This window comes from Amphiura filiformis, chromosome 12 (genome assembly GCF_039555335.1).
Source record: "Amphiura filiformis chromosome 12, Afil_fr2py, whole genome shotgun sequence".
NCBI lineage: Eukaryota > Metazoa > Echinodermata > Ophiuroidea > Amphilepidida > Amphiuridae > Amphiura > Amphiura filiformis.
In genome coordinates, this window is record NC_092639.1 from 18799520 (window position 1) to 18822311 (window position 22792).

The window sequence follows — 22792 nt, forward strand, 5'->3', positions numbered from 1 at the left end:
TTGTGTAGGTTGTTTCATTACGTTCTGGATCCATATTAGGCCAATCAAATAAAGGAAATTAACCACCACTAATCCATCCACAGAATCCATTTTACCTGAATACATCTCACAAAAGCTTGCATAAAAACATATCAAAAGTCCCCAAAAATCCAAGTAAAGGAACAGTGCCTAATTTGCATAAATCCAAAATGGCCGCTTATACGGGGAGAAATTTTAAGTTAAGAATTAGGGTTAGGGTTTAAGGTTAGGGTTAGTGTTTACGGTTAGGGTTTAGAGTTTAGGGTTTAGGGTTATGGGTTAGGGTTAGGACTATATTATTATTATTATTATTATTATTATTATTATTATTATTATTATTATTATTATTATTATTATTATTATTATTATTATTATTATTATTATAATAATAATAATAATAATAATAATAATAATAATAATAATAATAATAATAATAATAATAATGATGATGATAATAAAGTTGGATAATAAACCGTTGGCTTCGCTGGGATTAAATGGTTCAAATACATTTTGACTTTGGCAGGCATTTATTCCGTTTGTATCCAACCTGTCCAGGGGGCGTTTGAAATATGTTGAATCACCACCTACATCACCAACGTATTTCACCTCATATAATAATGAGCCGCATTGTATCTTCATGAATTGAGACACATTCAGTATAACACTATGGTATAACGATAAAGTAACTGTTAGCATTGGCAAATATGATGGAGAAGAGAAAAATCCTAACTCCAGAGGAATTAAAGGAATTTGAAAATGACAAATTTCCTTTTGAAAATATCGCATTCGAAGGAGGAGGCAGCCAAGGCACTGCGCATATTGGAGCTGTTAGGGTAAGTTTATTGCGGAAATTATTTAGAATGCGACTACGTATTGATTGTACATTTTATAGCTGCTTGGTAGTGGAAGAAGTGGATCATATCAATTTGTAAGCGCTCTTTTGCAAAGTCGTGGTTCATTGAATATACAACCGTATGACAAAACAGGGGAAAATAGTACCTTTAATATGTATATTAAAAAATTCACTTTTTTAATATACAGGGGAAAGAAGAATTACGCATGAATTTACAAATGGAAACATAACATGCATAGGCAGATATACCAGAGTAAAAACTCCGGACATGCCTGCCTGTGCGGGGACTTATATATTAAGAATAACGATTAAGCATCATTAATTTGATCTCGTGTCTCTTTCTTTGTTCACTTTTTAACATTTTTCCATCGGAATTTCATCAAAATAAGAATGTTTTTCTCTTCCATTTTTGCAAAAAAAAGTCAATTTCGATTTTCCACCCCTACATACATTATTTGACATCACAGAATGTATATACCTGTATATGCATTACTGTTAAGTTGAAACCATGACAAATTATCCGTCTGATGATCGGTATACCCAATGATCGTAAGTGAGGGTATGCTGTGAAACTAGTAGTAACGGTTGCCTTTTCCAGAGGTCTATACTTTGAATTTGTACATTATTTGACACATATCTCAAAACTAGGCTTGCCGATTTCCGACTGATTTTGCCTGATCGCATCACATACTTAGAACTCTCTCAGGTAAATGCTAACAGTACCAGAAGTAACTAGATGATTTTAGATGTCAAATGATCAAACACCGTAAATACTTTAAAATAGCTGCGCGCCCTTGAAGCTGAAAACTAGGTACATAAAATCGATGCCGTGCGGATGAATTTTGGCAGTATTTCAACAAATTAATATGATAATAAGAGAAGATATACCATCTCAAAGCACCAAAAACCAAAAGTACTTTTTTTGCTATATAACTTGGTAAATATCAGTGTTTTTAAAGCATCCGTTTCAGATGGCCCACAAACAAATAGTTCCTCGTCGTATTTTTATGTATCGCCCGGGTCTGTTTGTACGATTTGGATTGGGCTATTTTTTGAATTAATACTGTTTAATTGAGGTTATTGAATTATGCCATTAGGATTAGGCCATTGTGGTCCATAGTGCATGTGACCCTTTCAATAGTATGTACCATAAGAATAATACACTCCGAGATCGTTCTTATCGGTAATCATTTTTCGCATATTCCCATCCTCAGGTTTTGGAAGAAATAGGAGTATGGACAAATATGAAACGTTTTGCTGGGACTAGCGCTGGTGCTTTGGTAGCAATGGCTGGTGCTCTAGGCTGTGACTCGCATGTAATGGAGAAGAAAATGGCCGATGGAGGTTTAAGCAAACCTTTAGGTGAGACAAAAACGCTTCATCATTGTCAAATTAATTATATATTATTATTATTATTATTATTATTATTATTATTATTATTATTATTATTATTATTATTATTATTATTATTATTATTATTATTATTATTTACAAGATGCTTGTTGCTGCGCACTCTTGCCAAATTTATTGACACACTATGGCTTACATCCTGGCAAAAAGGTGGAGAAATGGATTGGACAGGTGTTGAAGAAAAGGCTTGGGAACGCTAACGCCACATTCGAAGACGTAAGATACATATGAAATAAATCGTAAACAATGTATGTGAAGCATGTTTTAAGGCCCGGGGGGGGGGTCTTCGAACATTTTTTTGTACAAGGATGTGCTACGCAGACTTTTGGATGCTGACTTTCTCTATACCTGCTTTTTGCTGTTTTGGCCACCAATCGGTATACCAAGTTTTCACACACATACACATCCCCCACACAGACAAAAAACCCCCCAAAAAAAAAGCACATCCGTATACCGTTAACCATGAAGAATCTTCCCCTGGGTTTCAAACATCCTGAGAACATTTTATTACCCAGAGCAGGATACTCAATCTTGCTGAAAAGATTTTTGAGTTCGAAAGAATAATCAGGCCCCTAAATGAGGTTACTTTAGTTTGTCACGCGCCTTCTCAGGACTTTCGGCGCGATACATTACAAAGGAAAAAAGTTAAATCCTTTCGGCCCATTGGGCGGCGCCTATCTCCGTTTCATAACCCTAGGCCACATGTCTGCAAGCAGATAAGGTACAGTAGGGGGTTAGTCCACTGGTAGCCATGTGTTTAACTTTCCCTACTCCATTCTTTCAATGCCGAAAGCCTGGCAAGAAGGCAGTAGGTACCATTTTTAAAGCCTTTGGTATGGCCCGGCCGAGTTTCGAACCCGCGACCTCCCGATCGTGAGGCGGACGCTCTAAACACTAGGCCACCACGCCGATACATTACAGGGCCTACGGAAAGGCAAGATAATGCAGCACATTTTGTAATCAACGGACTGACACTTTGTTCATAATTATATTGTGTCCATTGTAAGCACTGACATATTGGGAAAAGTTGTCAATCAATATTCAGGAGATTGTGAAATCAAGGCCCAGTTCTCGAAATTAGTTGACCTCTTACCTGGACTTGTGTTAGACAGATGTAAAATAAAAGGACATTTCGTGATCCACAGCCTCATCCCCCCACTTTTTTCAAAAAAAAAGTTGAAATTTTTATACCACTGAAATTCGTTTGGCAAAAATACTGTCAAATTTGAATTTCGTTCTGGTATAACAGAACGAAATTACAACAGTGGGCTATGGTGCAGTGCAATACACATAATCATGCATAACTCGCAAACGCAAAATCGGAATCAACTGAAATTTTGGGAATAAGCTTTTTTCGTGCACATCTACTGAAAAATGTCATGATATAAAGAGGATGCTAGGATCACGAAATCCTCCTTTAATTACGTAACGCATAAAGGCTTTGGCTTCATCCAATAGCTGCCTAGTGTTGTTATGTGTTTATTTTCTATAATAATTATTATTCAATTTATTCATTCACTCGTTTGTTACCCCTTTCTTCTCTTATTCTTTCGTAGGCCTACACTTTATGTCCCGGCTTTATCTCTAAACATGCAACAGTGATAACAAATTAACCACTGCTTCTTTTCAGCTCTACAAGAAGTGTAACAAGCGAGAACTCTGTGTTGTTGTCAGCAATTTAAGCCAACTGGACTGCCTATATTGTCATGTTAAGACTACTCCATGTATGAAAATCAAAGATGCCGTGCGCATGTCACTCTCACATCCAGGTAAATCATTTTTCTCTCCTCACAGTTTAATAAGGGACGCACTATTATATACCAAGGGGGACTGGGTTTTCTTTTGAAGAAAAAATTGTCTCGCTATCTGAGCAAAAACAAAAATGTTGCTCTACCTGATCCCTCTCTCCCATCCAAAAATAAAATTTCTCCACCTCGGAGCTGAAAAAAATTGATGTCCAGGATGTCCAGGGTGGTTGGCACACGGATGGGATCCTTACACATAAGTGTACGATTTAAAGAAATGTATCTCCTTTGAGACATTTTAAGTTCCCTGCTACGCGTGAGAACATGTGAACTCTTCTTGCCCTAAAAATAATGATACTTTTTATGGTACACGAAATTAGGTGCTACAAAACGTAACAATGTTAAAAAAATATTAACCAAAATTCGTCCAAAATGGTATATTTAGTGATGATCGAGTGATGGTTGACACGTCTTCTGCATGTGTATCATCGAATTATTGACATAAGCTGTGTGAATATCGCTATTATACGTCTTATTCATACATCCCAGTTGCGTGACGTTCCACTCAATCGGCGAGCTAATACCCACATTGACGATAATTGTGGCGCTGGAATGAAATTGCAATTTTCTTTGTTTTACCTCATTTCATTGGGTCGAAATTAAAAAGAACATAATTTTATCAGTGAAAACTAACATTTCGTGGAAAACAAATAAGCATGGAAATCACACATCATGACATTATTGCTTTAATAAGTCATGAACATAGATAGAACTCGCACCGAAGCGTGTCACTGCACTAATTGTCCTTATTTTGTTCTTAACATATGTGCTATTCCCAATGAAAAATAAAGATCAATATCATGACATTATTGCTTTAAGGGGGTACTACACCCTTGTGGTAAATTCGTGGCTATTTTGCATTTTTCTCAAAAAATAATAACACACTTGTAACAAAAGTTATGTATATTATTGGGGCAAGGGGTCCAATTACTACGCTGAAATTTCAGTGACTCAAGACAAGCGGTTCAGTATATATGACAGGAAATGAGGTACATCCTAGCGGTACCTTATTTCTTATCATAAATAACGAACCGCTTGTCTTGGGTCACTGAAATTCCAGTGTAGTAATTGGATTCCTTGTCCCTATATTATACGTAACTTTCGTTACCAGTTTGTTATTAGTTTTTGAGAAAAATGCAAAAATAGACCCAAATTTATCGAGGGGTGTAGTACCCCCTTAATAAGTTCTTGTTGAAATTATGAACATAGAACGCGCACCGAAGCGTGTCACGGCATTAATTAATTATCTTTACACATGCAGTCAAGGCTGTGTTTTTTTCTACAGGATTTTAATTTTCTTTTTCTTTTTCTTTTCTTTTTCTTTTTCTTTTTCTTTTTTTTTTTTTCTTTTCTTTTTCTTTTTCTTTTTTTTTTCTTTTTCTTTTTCTTTTTCTTTTTCTTTTTTTTTTTTTTTTTTTCTTCTTCTTCTTCCATGTGGTCTAAAAGCTTAATGTTGACATCCTTTTTTAAACATTGATTTTGTATTGCACAATTTTACATCATCAGGAAGTTTGTTGCAATTATGAATTACATTGTAAAAAAAGAAAGCAGAATCTGCTGTTTAATTTCTGGAACTTGAAAGTTAAAATTGCTACCCTTAGTGTTATAACGATGAAGATTAGATAATTTGACAAAATTTTCATTCATATAGCTGGGGCAAAAATCATGATAAATAATAAAAACATGGTTCAAACGGCCATTATCCTGATGTTTGAAATGCCTAAATTCTGAAAGTCAGCTTTTTTTAAATATGATACATGTGATCTTTAGCTATCTTTGCCCAGAATAAATCTGATAACTTTGATCTGAGCACGCTGCAATCTGATCGAATGATATTTAGAAATGGCGCAATACCAGGAGAAAATAGAATAGTCAAACAAAATACAAAACAAAAGCTGAGCAGACCATTTTCTTCACTTTTTGATTTAAAAAATTTGTTTGCCTGTAGAGAAATTTCAAACGAGAGTTAACTTGTTTCAAATTTTCGGTTGCAATTTCCTCACAACCAAGAAACTGATTAAGTTCTAGACCAAGATAAACAACAGTATGCTTAGACTTTTATTTGACCATTGTTAAGGATGATAGAAAAATTGGAAACATTATTAACCTAGCGCTATGATCCAAAGAGAATCAATTTTTATTTGGGGTCAAAGGTAATTAAGGTATATATAACTTCCGGTATAAAACGAAATAACTTCAAAATGCTAACTCTCCTACAAATTAAGTAGGACGGTGACGCAACTTGTACACATGTATTGCCATTACTCAGTGTCTTATGTAAAAATAAGTATTGGCCTCATGTGTGTCACATCTTAAATATCGATGTTCATGTTTTTCGACATGGTTTAGACAGTCATCTTGGATTTAGGGGTCAAGATGCCCCCAAACACTTTGAATACGACATGAAAAGGTTTGGCATGCCAAATAGAGTGGAATATTTGTCAGTATAGCCTATCCACTTCATGTTTTTGTCAATATGGTGCTCGCGGCCATCTTGGATTTAGGGGTCAAGGTGACCCCAAACTCTTTGAATATGATCTTAAATGGTTTTGCATGCCACAAATAGTTGAAAACGACACATTGTTGGTTATTATAGTCAATTCACTTCATGATAAATATCGATTTTCATGTTTTTCAATATGGCGCTGGCGGCCATCTTGGATTTAGGGTTCAAGATGATCCCCAAACACTTTGAATTTGACAAAAAAAGATTTGGCATGCCAAAAATAGTGGAAAACGACACATTGTTTGTCAGTATAGCCTATCCACTTCATGGTATATAGATTTTCATGTTTTTGTGAATATGGCGCTGGCGGCCATCTTGGATTTAGGGGTCAATGTGACCCCAAACTCTATGAATATGATCTTAAACGGTTTTGCATGCCAAATATAGTTGAAAACGACACATTGTTTGTTATTAGAGCCTATCCACTTCATGATATATCGATTTTCATGTTTTTCAATATGGAACTGGCAGCCATCTTGGATTTAGGGGTCAAGATGACCTCTCAACACTTTGAACATGGTATATAGACATTCATGTTTTTCAAAATGTCACCGGCGGCCATTTTGAAAAATGAGCTATAAAATAGATTTTTCCGCCATTTTTGGGAGGGACATAGGAGCTATTTTTTCTTATAATATGTCCATCTAGTCAAATCCACAGAGAAACAAAGGTATGCTATGAATGGTCACGGATCGTAAGAAAATGATTCAACTAGAGTGATGCGACGTGTATACGACATTGTATTGACATTAGCCAAAGTCTGTGGAAGGTTCATAGATTTTGGAGTCAAAGTTCATTAAAGGGTTATACTAAGGCTGTGTTCGTGGTCTTAGACCAAAGTTTTTTCTTGGTATTTTTGTTTCTTTACAGGTGTACTATTCCCAGTGAAACATAAAGATCAATACTTTGTCGACGGTGGATTGACCAATAATTATCCAATACGAGTTTTTGATGGTATGTTATCATTGTGTTTGGGTTAATTTTGCATATAAGGCACGTAAAATGTCTGCAAATTGCTTGTGCTGTAACCGATAGACATTACGCCACAGACTCCTTAAGGATCATATAGAAACGTTTGCACAGTATTTTTGTGGAACATCAGCCACAAATTGCATTCTGAATACGAGGAATGTCCTTGTGATAGTAAAATAGCTCGTCATCGCGCCGAGCTGTATGCTTGGCCACTAGCAACTACTAGAAAGCCATGTATTCGTCGCGTTTTTGTGCGATTTTAGCCTGGACCATATGGTCCTGCACCATTATGGTCCTGCCCCGTATGGTACAGGAGCATGTTTGACTTGTAAATATTTTCAATTTAAGTAAATGCTCCAGGAGCATATTTGACTACTTAGTATTTTCCATTTAAATACATGCTCCAGGAGCATGTTTGAATAAGAAACATGCTCCAGGAGCATGTTTGTCAAACACAAGACATCCAAGATGTGCAAACTTAATTTGTTTTGGCAAGAGGAACAATTTGACACATTGGTTCAAATCGGAGCATTTTTATGATGTTGACCCTTCACCTTTTGGATATCCTTCTGACCAGAGGAATACTTTGGTGGGGATAAAAAACAATAAAACAATAAATAAACTTTGACCCCATGCTGGGACCCCCTGTAGAAGATCGATTTATTTGGCCACCTAGAAGTTACTGCCTTTGACCCATAAAAAACACCTATATATGCCAACCTTTTATAACACGCATTTTCACTTCAAAGGGTTTGGCCCCTAGGTGGTCTAAACAATATTAAATGAATAAAATTGTATCACGAACAGGGAATAATTTTTGCTGCTGTGTAGAAATCATGTTAGGTCCGACCTGTTTTAGGCGAAAACAGTAATACATTTTCTGTCATGACATCAAATCAGTTTTCAATGATACACATCAAATAATTATTGTGTCTGTGTTGAATTCTAACATAGCAAGGCAAAACATATTATTAATGTTCAAAATTTACAATAGCGATCAATAGCATTAATCGACATTGATATGCCCACATAATGTCATGAACATTCATGCCATGAACTGTTTACGTGTTCCTATGGTTACATTAGTGCACATAGGGAAATGTATTAGCTTTCTTGTCTGCTGTTCAACGTACAATATAATCCGCAGCTGCACATGAGATCCGATGCCATTACTCATTAATAGCCATATAAATTAAAACTGTTTCTATAGTTACTATTAAGGGCTCGGATAGCGACGTTTTCACGTATTTTTGTGGAACCTGAGAGCACATCATACATATCGAATTGCATGTCCTTCTAATATCAAATAATTGCGACTTTTTGAAATTCGCGATATAAAACACTTTTTCTCCAAGCTACATACACTTTACACTTCAAGGGGGCAGGCAGGATCACTCAAAGTGGGACATACGGAAAGTGTGTCTACAAAACGATTCTCTTATAAACGCATCTGTGCACAGTTTCCACCTCGATACACCTGAGCACACAATTTCGTCCAAGCAAACAGTACATTGTCTCTATACAGTCTATGTTTACACTACATGGTTGAGTGCACAGCATCATAAGAGCTGTGTGAGCTTCTAGCTGGTGACTAATGGAAAATACGGCATCTGTGATTGGTTTTGACAAAACTCCGAATGTTCCCTTCATCCAATCAGAATTTTTTTATATCGAAAATGAGCAGTTTTCGAGAAAAGCGCCAAGTTTGATTTTCCATGCGAATTTTTTTCGGTCCACCATTGACAAAAATTGCACATTTGTGTTCTAAAGACACAAATCTAGAAAGAATTTTCTCAAATTTTTGAATTTTTCCTTCATTTAAAAATATGGGTCAAAAAGAATCAAAATTTTACTTTTTTTAAGTTTGACCAAAATGTTGGATATTTTAAGGTATATTTTTAAAACGAAGAAAAAATTTTAATTTGAGAAAAATATTTGAAACGGTATAATGGGACGAAACAGAATTGTTAGGGTTTTTATTCCAGGTGTTTGATTCCCGGAGGACGATGTTTATAACAGAAACTGCATGCAGAAAAGAATGAACTCATATCGCGCCAGGGAAAAAAAATAATGAAAATTAGGTGTAACTAGGAGACATTAATTATATCGACTGCATATTGCCAGAAGTGGGTTAAGTGCAATAGCTGCTCTGTGAAAATATTGGCAATTTACACACAGTATGTTGTACTCATTTACACATGGCAGCTACACACGGCAGCTATTGCACTTACCCACTTCTGGCACTATGTAATTCGATATGTCTGATGTGCTTTCATGTCCCACAAAAAATACTGTCCAAACGCTCATACCAGAGCCCTTAATACTTCAATATGGCAAATTTGGTTCATTATTATTCAAACAGATAAGGGATGAAGCAATTCGCAAATTTTGGCAACATATTATATCAGTACACAAAAAATTGTTAATGGTTCACCCAAATTTGTTTTAATCAGCGGCGATTCGGTGTCCCCTACATGGTAGCGCCCAAGGCACGTGCCCTCCCTTGTCCCCCTTGTTACGCCACTGTATATCTATATGCTTGAGCGAACTGCATACAACCACTACACTGTTCAATAGTCTTATTGTGATGTGGTGGGAGTTTTAAAATCACAGGTCCTAAACAAAATATGATGCGCGCGCATACTGACAGATAACAATGGGAATTGCCGACTGGCAATGACGTCACAAGTCAACTCATATATATATATATATACATATAATATAAGAGTCACAGAAATGCAGTGAGAGTGCTCAATACAACTGGTGTAGAGCCTAATAAAATATATAAATATACACGTTAATTAAACATTTTGTGCTACTCGGAGTTTCACGCACGTACGATCAGTACGGCGATCATCAAGCAACTAATGCTTGATAACACAGATCATTTTTTCTTTTTTTGTTTCGGTCGGGCGGTTTGCGATGGTTACCATGACAGATAGAAACAAGCTCATTACGCCTAACCATCGACGCAAACCGCCCGACCGAAACAAAAAAAAGAAAAAATGATCTGTGTTATCAAGCATTAGTTGCCTGATGATCGCCGTACTGATCGTACGTGCGTGAAACTCCGAGTAGCACAAAATGTTTAATTAACGTGTATATTTATATATTTTATATATACATATATATAGAAAATAACCCGCAGATTTGAGGCAAATGTATCTGTCAAAACATTGCTTATTTATTAAAATGAAATGATCTAAAATGAATGAAAAATTAATTTGATATTTTTGCAGGTTGGTATCTGTCATTGAAACCACAAGACAATTTCCTTATACGAATTCCAGAATTTGGCGATCTTGCGGCTGCTTGGGACCCAAATAGCCAATTTGGAGACCAACCAAATGGAAAAACCATCGGTGTTGTGCTGGTATATATACACTGTGTGTGGTGGGTGAGGTGGGGAGTATATTGTAATGTTCAAAAAGCGTGACAAATGCAAATATTTCATTGCACTAAATACTTGCGTAACCATTAAGTGTTTTAAGCGTTTCGACAGTATTTTTTTATGGGACATGAGAGCACATTAGACATATCGAATTGCATTCTGAATACGAAGAATGTCTTTCTGATATCAAATAATGTTCATTTTTTGAAATTCACGATATAATACAAATTTTATGACAAATTATTAAAATTTGTTATATATCACATTTTTGATATAAAACAGTCCTCGAAGTAAATTTTATAAATCTAATGATATATTCTTATAGTGTATGTAGCTGGGAGGAAAACAGTACTCGAAGTAAACTTTATAAATCTGATGATTTATACTTAAAGTGTGTGTAGGTGGGATGAAAAGCCGACGATCAATTGAAAATTGTGACTTTTCATATTGAAGATATGGATTTTTCCCCCAAAGACCTATTTTTTTGGTGTTTTGGAAAAAAAAATCCATATCTTCAATACGAAAGGTCAAAATTTTCAATTGATCGTCGGCTTTTCATCCCACCTACATATACTTTAAGTATAAATCATCAGATTTATAAAGTTTACTTCGAGTACTGTTAAATATAAAAAATATCAATTTTTAATGATTTGCCATAAAATGTGTATCATTGTGAATTTCAAAAAATCAAAATTATTTGATATCAGAAGGACATTCTTCGTATTCAGAATGCAATTCGATATGTCTGATGTGCTCTAATGTCCCACAATAAATACTGTCCAAACGTTCATACCCCATCCCTTAACCAGTGAGTTTATTTTCCTATTCAGTACTCTGCGGATGAAAAAGAAATGTTCAAGGAAGAATTCAACAGAAGAGCAAAGGAGCATGCTCCAAATACAACACCCGAAATGCCAAAAAAGACAGAATTAGCCAGGTAAAACTATAGTTTTATATTTGCTAGAAGATCATAACAACAGTGTACTATTCAAATACATGGGGAACTGGAGAGGACATATCTAGGGTCAGTCGTCCGAATGTAGAAAAAAGTTAAAAATTCCGTTGTCAGAAAATGCAACACGGTTCTATATATAGTCCGAAATAGATACCGTGTTCCTCAGTCCTAAAAATGGAAAAGACGGGAAAATAATAATTAATTTACTCCTTTTGTATTTGATTAACCTTGTGTCCATACTATCCTCCGCGATTTTACTCCAGCGACTTCACTTATAAGTCTAAATGCTTAGACTCTAACAATAAAAACAGTTACATTTGAGAAGGGCCTTCTGGTCATTTTCCAGTTCCTCTACAATGGGTAACGCCGGCACAAGTTTCCCCTGGACACGTGAATAACACCAAGCCAAATGGCCGCTGGTGGTGCCTATTGTATACACCTAGGATACATATTCTACAATCGTGACGTAATTCCACTCGACCTTCCCATAATGCATTCAACTTACCTGACGGAATTCTCCATGGAGCTGTTTTCACCATTATTATTAAACACTGTGAAAATCAAATGTGATGCGATCAAACAGTCGGAACTCGGATACATGAATTTTGAGATATAGGCAAACAAAGGAAATATGTCCTTGTGTTTCTTCTTTTTTTGGAAGCGACGATCAATTACAATTGGGTTTTATGCAAAATGCAGCTTTGTAAATGATTTTTACTATCTTATAAGAAACTGAAAATGTAATATTTTCGAGTTCCGACTGATTTTGCTTGATCACATCACAAATGGTGGCAAAAAGTTGGACTGGCAAATCCAACCGCTGGCGGCGCATCGTATTGTGAATCTCGAGAGTTGGATCTAACCTTTGTCCATGCATTATATTGGTTCTGAGTATTTGACGTTTCTATTTCATTTAACTTATTATGTAGGGAACGAAAGCAAAAGATGGACAGAATAGATGCAGCACAACAGGAACATGGGGACCTAGTCAACGCTATGACAGCTTTTATTAAGCTGTTGGGTAAACACGCTGATGTGGAGAAAGGCACGGTACCGAAAGATGCTTTTAAACGTGCACTAGATCAGGTTATTATTGATCAGTATTCCAATTTCTTGACACGGAGTTCTCGGGAACCCGTTTAGTTATGAGACAGGATAAAATTGAACTCCGGGTTTTGTAACGGTACCCCAAATACATATAAAAAAAATCCCTTTTAAAGGGCTTGCTCAGCTATATAATACCTAATAATAATAATAATAATAATAATAATAATAATAATAATAATAATAATAATAATAATAATAATAATAATAATAATAATAATAAATAATAAATAATAAATAAATAGAATACAGTACTCGACCAGTGTGGCACCGTCACAACTTGAGTGCTATGAGCCTGCTGGCTAATAACTGTTCCGATCATTTCAGAACAAATGTCACAAAGAAATACTCCCATTACTATAGCACAAAGAGCAGCACGAACCCCGAATATGTACTGAAATTACATAAACAAATACTCGGCGAACACAAGATTGTGGCAATAATTATTAATTTCATGTTGGGCCCCATACTTGCTTCCCAAATTCAGGTGCCCAAATTAATTCTGTTACATATGCATAAGCACCAAGGTGTACAGAAATCGCAACCTCTCAAAACATGTCTTTTCAACGTCCACTTAAAACATAACGCTGGAAGGTATAAGTGTAATGGGTTTTATTTTTTTTTTACTTAACACAAATCTATAGGCTGGAGACGAATTCACAAAGGAGCAGAAAGCAATCATTTTTGGAGAGGGCAAAACAAATGCCCAGATAGTCAACGCCATCGATACAGACCAAGATGGTCAGGTAAAGACATTTAGTGGTTAATGACTGCGCATCAGTAACTGTTGTTTTGAGGGGATTGTGAAATATCTAAACATTGTGCTTTGGAACCGAAGAATATCCCTCGGGCGCAGCCCCGAGGGATATTTCAAGGTCCAAAGAACTATATCATGTTTTATCACAATACCCGAAAAATAACTGATGCAAAGTCATTAACCTTGCTCATTCATAACCGTCACTTTCCACTTTTTAAATTCAATATACGTCAAATTAGCAACCAATCACACTAGTGCGCAATCAGGCGATGTCCAAATATGGCGGCCAGCGCCCGCGTAAATTATTCGAATGCATAAGACGTCACGTAACGCGGTCATTGTTAAGCGTACTTTTAGCAACGTCACGAGACGCGGTCATTACTTTTTTTCAACAACCTGCATTTGCGTCCGCGTAATTTAAAGTTATTATCTGTGATTGGATTAAGCACATCGCGTATATTAATGTGGTTGTAAATTTATATTGACAATGGCAATGATAATGACGATGTCGACGACGACGACGATGACGATGAAGATGAGGATTATTATTATTATTCATACACTCCTATATCAAAGCAACCAATCAGAAAAGCTGTTAGAAAAGGACGTGGAGTGCATTTATTGTTATAATGTGTACTCCGTGTACTTTGCGTAGTGTTTCGCACGCGTTCGCGTCGCGTAGGCTTGATTCGTTTTCGGGTGGGTTGATGCATTAATATTTCGTTCTATTTCCAACATTTTTAGTGATAATTTTGTTATAAAAACAGCAAAAATTGTTTTTTTTTTCTCGTGTATGAAATAGGTTAATGAACGCATATTACTTGTTGCTCAAAAATTAGGCAACAAAAAATGAACTTGTGCTGATGTTGATGAGTCTAATGCACTCCCCCTTCGGGGCTCGTGCATTAGACGCATCAACATCATCGCGCGTGCATTTTTATTTCTCTCCTACAAGTAATACGCGTTTACCTATAACTACATATACGTCTTCTTAATCGTTCACCTGGAAAGCAGGTGAATGATTAAGAATATATGACCAGCGATTATGGTTTCTTCACAGGTTTTTCTGCTCCGATTTTTAAGGCACTGTGCATGTAATGTGGATGATTGATAACAAGTGCTGCTGCTGATGTTGATGACGATGATGACGTTAACAATGATGACGATGACGACGAGGAGGACGATGATCAACGATGATGATGATGATGATGATGATGATGACGATGATGATGATGATGACGATGAAGACGATGATGACGATGACGATGATAATGAAGATGATGATTATGATGATAACGAATTTGATAATTATTTTGAACAACTTTTGAATGTTTTGCAGCTCTCCCACAGGGAGATAACCAAATATGCCGAAAGTAGAGGTATTGACGCCAGAAACGTATTTCGTGGATTCACGGGCAAAGAAATCAAAAACCTTGCTGGATATTTCACTACTATATTGGACATGGTGATGTTAAACTCAAAAAGAGTCTTATACAAGGTAATTAAGTTTTCGTGGTAATATTGTAGTTTCCCCAGAGTTTCCCCATAGAGTTTTCCGTTGTTTAAATAGGCTGTAAATGGTAGAATATTGTAGCTAGCCCCTACATTACACGGTCAGACTGAAAGAGAAATCTGCAATACGAAGTTTGATTGGGTTAAAGTTTTTACGATTGGAAGAATCTGTGGGTACTGGTGATTATTTTGGTACCAAAATGTCAAAATGGCCAAAAAGTGAGTTAAGGCTTTCTGGTTCTGAACACTCGACATGTTTATTTGTTCGACTGTTTTTACACTAAACACATAGGTTTCATTATCATTGAGGTATAGGACTTTTGATTTTTTTCGAAAAAGAGCAGGTAGGGCAACTACTTGATTATATTCTACATGTTCATACTACATACTCTCAAAATTATAGAAAATTAGCACGTGTCAGTTTTTTAATCACATTTTTGTTCTTAAAATGGGGGGGTTATAGCGCCCTCAACGGGCACTCTCTCCACTGGTAAACACCAGTTATAGAAAAACGGCCCTAAAATAAAAATGCCTCGTTAATTTTTCCTGAAATTTTGCATATGATGTAGATTAAACATCTGGAATGTAATGTAAGTGCTTTCGTTGCTGCTCTTCTAAATTAATTTATAAAATATCCACCCCAAACCAAGGTGAAACCTCCTCTGACAGTGAACGGGGAATGTATTAATAGCAATGTTTACTTTTTTTATAGCGTGATGATCTGTCCAGGACAATTGGCGTTGATACAGGATACATAGATGCTCTTGACTTAGAATTGGACGAAGAGGATAGAGAATACATGCTCAAGGTATCGTAAAGTATTACTAGAATCAAAACCCCCTCATTGGTCTCATTCGTACGGTAGCTGATGATTCCACAAGAAAATTCCAAATAGAATTCATGGGAGCAAGGTGGCCGAACGGAACTGGCTCCGAGTCATAATCGGAAGGTTGTGGGTTCGAGCCCCGGTGGCGCCATCGTATTGTGTCCTTAAGTAAGGCAATTTATCTCGATTGTAAAAATTGCCCAATTTGGCCTTAGGGCCACGATGCTTTTTCTAATAAAATGAAATGAAATGAAATTCATAAATAGGTGTATAAATGGGTACCGGCATTCTTAAATGCTGGGACTCGCTATGGAGGAAGTGTGGCGATCCCTCCACAGCAACATTTCACGGTGGATTCTGGCCTAATCGCTAACGAAAGAGGGATAGTCACTCCACCCTGTAAAAAAGTGCAGGTTCGACTCCTTTACCTTTGCTTTGATTCGCTATATTTAGTCTAATATTTTCTTCCTGAATTGTTTTTTTTTTTCATCCCCTGTTTAGCAAGGAAAACGTGGGTGCATGGCGTTTCTCCGGTACTACAAAAGCCAACGTCACGTACAGCAAGCATGGCAAGCAGAATAAACGCTTCCCATATCCTGTGAATAAAAGTATGGCCATCGATAAACAAGATTGTGATAATGTGGAAGTATCGCCAAGACAGAAGCCAACACAGAGGAAGTCATGGTGTATTATGAAAATGTAATAACTTATACTTATCACATTGCAATAGTGAAGGCTCATAAGTTCCGGTAGTTGAATAAACAAAAGTAGTTTTGAAACTTTCAACGGAAACTAATGAAGGAAAATTTTCAATTACCTTAAATATTTTCGGTAACGATCTGTTACCATCCTCAGGCAGTAGTGACTGGCTTATTGTCTTCTACACACATGGATGGTTATGGTGTTTCTATAAAGTCTAAAAGCTTGTAGGTCTTGTCAGTTCAGGAAATCTTTCAACCAATCAAATGAGAAGAGTCTATATTATTCGGTATATAAAACAAATATTGACTGCTTAATATTCGGGGTACAGTTTAAAATTATAGGCCCTCGGTGATGTCAAAACCATGACTATGCCCTCAGGGGCAATATAAACAAGAATTCACGGATCAGGGGTATTTATTCAACTTTCAATTTTCATATCATAACCTACTCTGCAGTGATTTGACAATGACAAGTGATTTGAGGCATAATGATACCTACATTCTGACTATTTTTTGAAACCCTTATTTTACATTTATATAGGTTTATAAGCCACCTACAGGGAACAAAGTAGGCAGTTTTAGCACTTCAATTTATTATTCATGGTGTGCTACAGGTCCAAGTTGACACATTCTATGTCTATATCACAGCCATGATTGCCATGAAGCTTATATAACTCGCCAGCCAGAAACTCTAGAAACTACCATATTTGCACATGGCGTCCTGAGGGATATTTAATTTTCACAATTTCAAAATGCCCTCCAAATAACTAATGCGCAGTTATTAACCTATAATTCACAACCTCATTAATAATATACGCGAAGCCTGTGATTCAATCAAAATAAATTGATTGCCTGACCGCGAACTAAATGCGAGATCATTAATTAGACAATAATAAGTGCGACATTACTACTATTATTATTACCGTCGTATCTGATATTTTGAACATAAAACGTTGTTAAATATATTCCCCAGATTTAGTTATTGTTATTAGCTACCCTACAAAAAATCGACCAGGCGAATTTAACATTCGCTAGTCAAACTGCGTAACATCGCGTGACCTAGTTCTTGTTACGCGATAATCAGACAGAGCAGACGGACACCACTGAAGTAATTTGCTGAATAGTATACCATCTAGCACCAAAACAGCTCCCGATGTGCAGGGGCGTAGCCAGCTTTCTTTGTTGGGGGGGTGGTGAGGGGAGCAAAATAAAATTTCGGGGGCACAGACGTAAAATTGCAGTTGCATTACATACATACATACTGATAAGACAAATGTTATGCTCATTGGTAGTGAGCCTAAGTTACGTAATGATAAATGCTCTGCTTTTTCAGTTTCCATTGATGATTGTAAACTTGTAAGAGTTCATAGTGCCAAATGTCTTGGTGTAAAGATAGATTCTAAGTTACTTTGGCACGATCATGTTAATTCAGTCATACATAAATTATTTTGTAAAATAGGACTCTTGAGACGTCTAAAAACATTTCTTGACGTTCGCACTCTTAATGTTTTATATAAGGCTCTTATCCAACCGCAGTTCGACTATCATCATTGCAGTGTAGTTTGGTTTGGTCGCTTCAATGAAGATGTACGTAAATTATGTGTTTTACAAAAGCGATGTACTAGAATAATATTGCGTGCCAACTACCTTACGTCTTCTGATATAATGTTTCCTATATTAGGATGGGAATCACTTCCAAATCGTGCAATGTATTTCAAATCACTGTTAATGTTTAAACGTCTTAACGATATATCACCACAGTACCTTATCAACAGGTTTTCTTATGTACATGAAAAGCATAATGTGAACACCAGACAAGCTGCGTCCAATTTATTGGCTCTACCGCCTTGCACAAATGGTTATGACACTGGGTACTTTAAATCATCTTTTTCATACAGTGGGGTTGAGGTTTGGAATAAACTGAGTAATGATGTAAGAAGTTCAATAAATGTGCAGATTTTCAAGCAAAGATTTAAGTCTTAAAAAAATTGAGCATGTACTTTTTAATGATGTATTTCTATTTTACTTTGAAAATTGTATACATTTCTGTATTTTAATTTTGTATCTAATAGTTGTATATTTTATATAAATTGCATGTTGAAAATTGTTGCCTTTTAATGTTATGTAAATGTATTGCAGGGCCCCATGTAAGACCAGCTATCGGCTGAATTGGGCTACCCTGGATAAATATGAATAAAATAAATAAATAAATACATATACCGGTTTTGTTTTTGCTGTACATGTTTTCGGGCTTCCAAGAATTGGACGATTATTGGGACGGTATTTGGTATTTTAAAATAATTTGGCCCATGATCGGGATGAAAAGTTTATTTTCCTTTGCCCTCCAGATTTTCTCTTTCATTTCTTTGTCAGGGGGCACTCTTCCCCCCTGCCTTCCCCTGCTAGCTACGCTACTGCTGACGTGGCCCGTAATTTGTTGTAATTACGGGATAACCGGAAAATTTGCTGCCAGGAGTTTTCTCTTACTTTTACGGGGAGGAGTAAAATTACAGAATTTAAATTTTACTTCCAGCGTGAGTTAGGGACATACTGGGTTTGTAGTATTACATGTAGATTTTAGGTATGTGGGTTGGTATTGAGGTAGGTTGGTGGTTCTGGTCACAAAAATGTGTTTTGTTTCCGGCTAGTTCCCGTAAAATTACAGGAAATTTCGAAATACGGACGTCCGATAATTTACGTTCCTTTTTTGGGTCATTCTTCGGTAAGGTGCACAATTGCAGTCCCTCCACTTTCAGGAGTCATAACTAAAATATGAAACATGATTTCGAATTTTAATTTTTGCAGTTGTTTAGTATTGACGTTCCTTTTATATCTCAAAACATCAAAATATTAAAAGAAGTTCTTATTTTCGAGAAAATTGCTTATACAGGGTGTCACAACCCCCAAAATCCAAGTACAAAATACAAGTTATTTATTGTATATTGTAGAAAAAGTTATTGTAACACATCTTTCATAGCCAGGAGTAAAAATAATTTCACCCTATATGTCTAAAATTTCCTGTCCCTATTTCTGCGTCATCTACCGTCACGAAAATTTAGAAGCGCCTGGAGAAAAATACTAATTTTGTAAGGTCATTTATTTGACCTAGAGAGTACAAGTCAATATGCAGTAAATTCATTTAGACATTTATTCCTCATGTTGGCGCAATAACTTTATCAAAACTATAACCATTTCTTCACTCATACGGGTGGGTACCTTTATTAATCATCATCTCCGAACGCTTCTGATACCTAAAATGTTCGCATTATTTATTTTACTTTTGTCAAAATTACAACAGTTGTACGTTTATTTCTTTTCACCTCCTTTATTGACCATGTGTATGTTATAGTTGTACCACTAGGGTCGTAAGTTTGTTAATTTCGTAATATACCGTCACGTCATATCCATCACAATTTTGTGATGGATATGACGTTTGGAGGTGATTTTCACTATGAGAGAATCATTTCCGTCACGTGACGGAGATGAAACAGCAGAATTTCCATTCCTTGACATCATCTCCGCCACTCTACAGATAATGCCCTGCTTTGACCTTAAAACTGGTAAAATGGAAATGTAATGATATGTTGCATAATCTTGGTTATACTCCATTCCTCTGTAGGTAAAAAACAAAATGTTCAATGTGCGACACATTTTTGGTATCAGTTGAACTTCGTTGCAATTGTGACGGAGATGACGACGGTGATGGAGATGACATTAGCTGCAGAAAAAGCCAAAAAATTACATCAAGCTGTTAATAAAGATTGAGCCAAACACTTTTTTACTACACTGGAGACATGTCTCTTTCTTAATCTGTAAAAAAATAACAGAAAAATCATTTTGAAATGTCTATTTTCCAAACCTTCAAACGTGGACCTTACCGAAGAATGACCCTTTTACAGTGTGCAATCCTGTTTTAGGGGGTAAAATTTGTTATAAAACCGCGCGAAATTTCTGTTTAGGGGTGTTTCTTACCCAAAAGGGCAAATCCTGTTTAGGGTATGTTTTGAAAATGTGTGGTCACGCTTGTGTACACTGTGAAACTTGAGTGCCCCCCCCCCCCGGGGGAAGGTATTGCATCGAATAATCTACGTTGATAAGAAATATACAGCGGACATTATCCCTGAAGTTGATTCACAATTAATGTAAATAATCCAATCATACCGCCATCAATCACATTTTCCCTAAAGATTGATATGGGAGCTCGTCGTATATCAATTAACACATTTGTAAAGTTAAAAGAAAAGTAACGTGTTCAATGTCCAAATATCCCATCATCATCACATGTAGCTTATCAGGTTATCTGTCATATTATGGGAGATTAATTAATGAGTATAGTGAACGTGAACATAAACTGATATTGCATTGACCTGTGACTGAGTACAAGAGGGCATATTGATTCTAAGCCCTGTCATATGTTTAATCAGAGAAGATGTAAAAGAAGGAGATAGATCCAGCTATCCTCAAACAAAATATGTGTGTTGCCGCTCATTCAAAAGCAATCACGCTATTTAGGTTTAACAATAAAATACAACAAAAGGGTTCGAACCCACGACGGGTGTGATACACAAGTTGCTGCTTACTGGTTTTAGGGAAAGGTCAGTGTCTGTATACCATCAATACCATGCATACCATGCATGCAGATCCTAACATCCAGTTTATTTCAAATAAAATATGACCGAAGTTCCATGGCAAATAATAATTTTGCACGCTTGATTACGCTTTCAACCTCTACGATTTATGATACAGACTATTTTCAATTATCAAAATATCTTTATTAGGTTTGCAGGAAATGACAGGAAAATACATTAAAACAATAAAATATAGATGATCAAAAATCATCCGTTTCTAACAAAATCCTAAAACACTCTCCTAAATAATTAATATATATTCCAAAATGGGCGGATTTTTTTGGAATCTTTACAAAACTACATTTCTTTCTTATAGTATCCACGTGCGGTATCCCTGCAGAGCAACACCAGGTTCTTAACACACACGTGTCATACTTTCAAGGAATTATCTATAGAAACATTGGATATGGTTCGGAAAATTAATCAACCGTAGTCGGCAAGGCACATCACATCAAAGGCTACTTTCAAGTAGATGTGTAACTACTTGAGAATAAAGGACTATGAATAGGTGCGACAGGATAACCTACGGGATTATCTCAAGGATATAATTCCGTTCTTCCTCCTTCTTTTTCAACTTTCCTGGTTTAATATATATAGATTTAGCTATTGCTGATTATTACATACAGCATTTTGACAGTAGTTATCAGACATGATTTTCTATTATTTTTGCTACACTTAAGGGAGGTGTAATGAGCGTGAACCTGGTTTGGATGCAGAGGGAGTGTGCCTGTAACAGACACAGCCACCAGAAAAGGACCAGCTCAGATCGCGCGCCAAATAAGTTTGCAGTCCAGAAATTTCATTTTATTCTCAGCCTTGCAAAAAATAGGCAGAGGTGGGAATCGAACCCGGGACCTCGGTGTTGTAAAACCTACTGCGTTACCACTGAGCCAACTTACAATCAGCTATGAGAAGTTTGATAGTAATCCTTGATATTGCTGAATAGAATAAATCAATACTGATAGGTCTATTTATCTAATGTACGATGTTATTCAAATTGGCCTATAAACTAGGAATATAATGTGAAATGACTATCAATCGATCAATCAATCAAGTTGTCAAGTTATCAACAATCAATAATAAACCGACGTAGGCCTATCATGGAATATTACTAACTAGGCCTACTAACTAATATACCAAATAAATAAAATAAATAAATAAGTCAGTAAATAAATAAATAGGCATAGGCCTAAATAAATAAATAAATACATAATGCAGAATGCAGTTAGTATTTTAGTTGCAAAATTCCAAACATTCTATTCACACATTCTATTATAATTTTCTGCTATACACGCAAAGGACCTGTGCCTTTAATATGTCCGCGCCTAATCAATAATGAGTCTTTCACCATGCT

The 22792-nt window shown here is 36.1% G+C and overlaps 1 protein-coding gene across 1 annotated transcript; it reads left to right on the plus strand.

The window, feature by feature from the left end:
* Positions 1–629: 629 nt before the first annotated feature.
* On the plus strand, positions 630–17992 carry LOC140165899 (uncharacterized). The gene is made up of 12 exons (XM_072189243.1): positions 630–851; positions 2086–2233; positions 2367–2497; positions 3912–4050; positions 7463–7546; positions 10804–10937; positions 11786–11892; positions 12840–12996; positions 13659–13760; positions 15111–15269; positions 15996–16091; positions 16611–17992. Exons 1-12 carry the CDS (start codon positions 723–725, stop codon positions 16689–16691), a joined length of 1467 nt encoding a protein of 488 aa, XP_072045344.1. The 5' UTR covers positions 630–722; the 3' UTR covers positions 16692–17992.
* The last annotated feature ends 4800 nt before the right edge of the window (positions 17993–22792 follow it).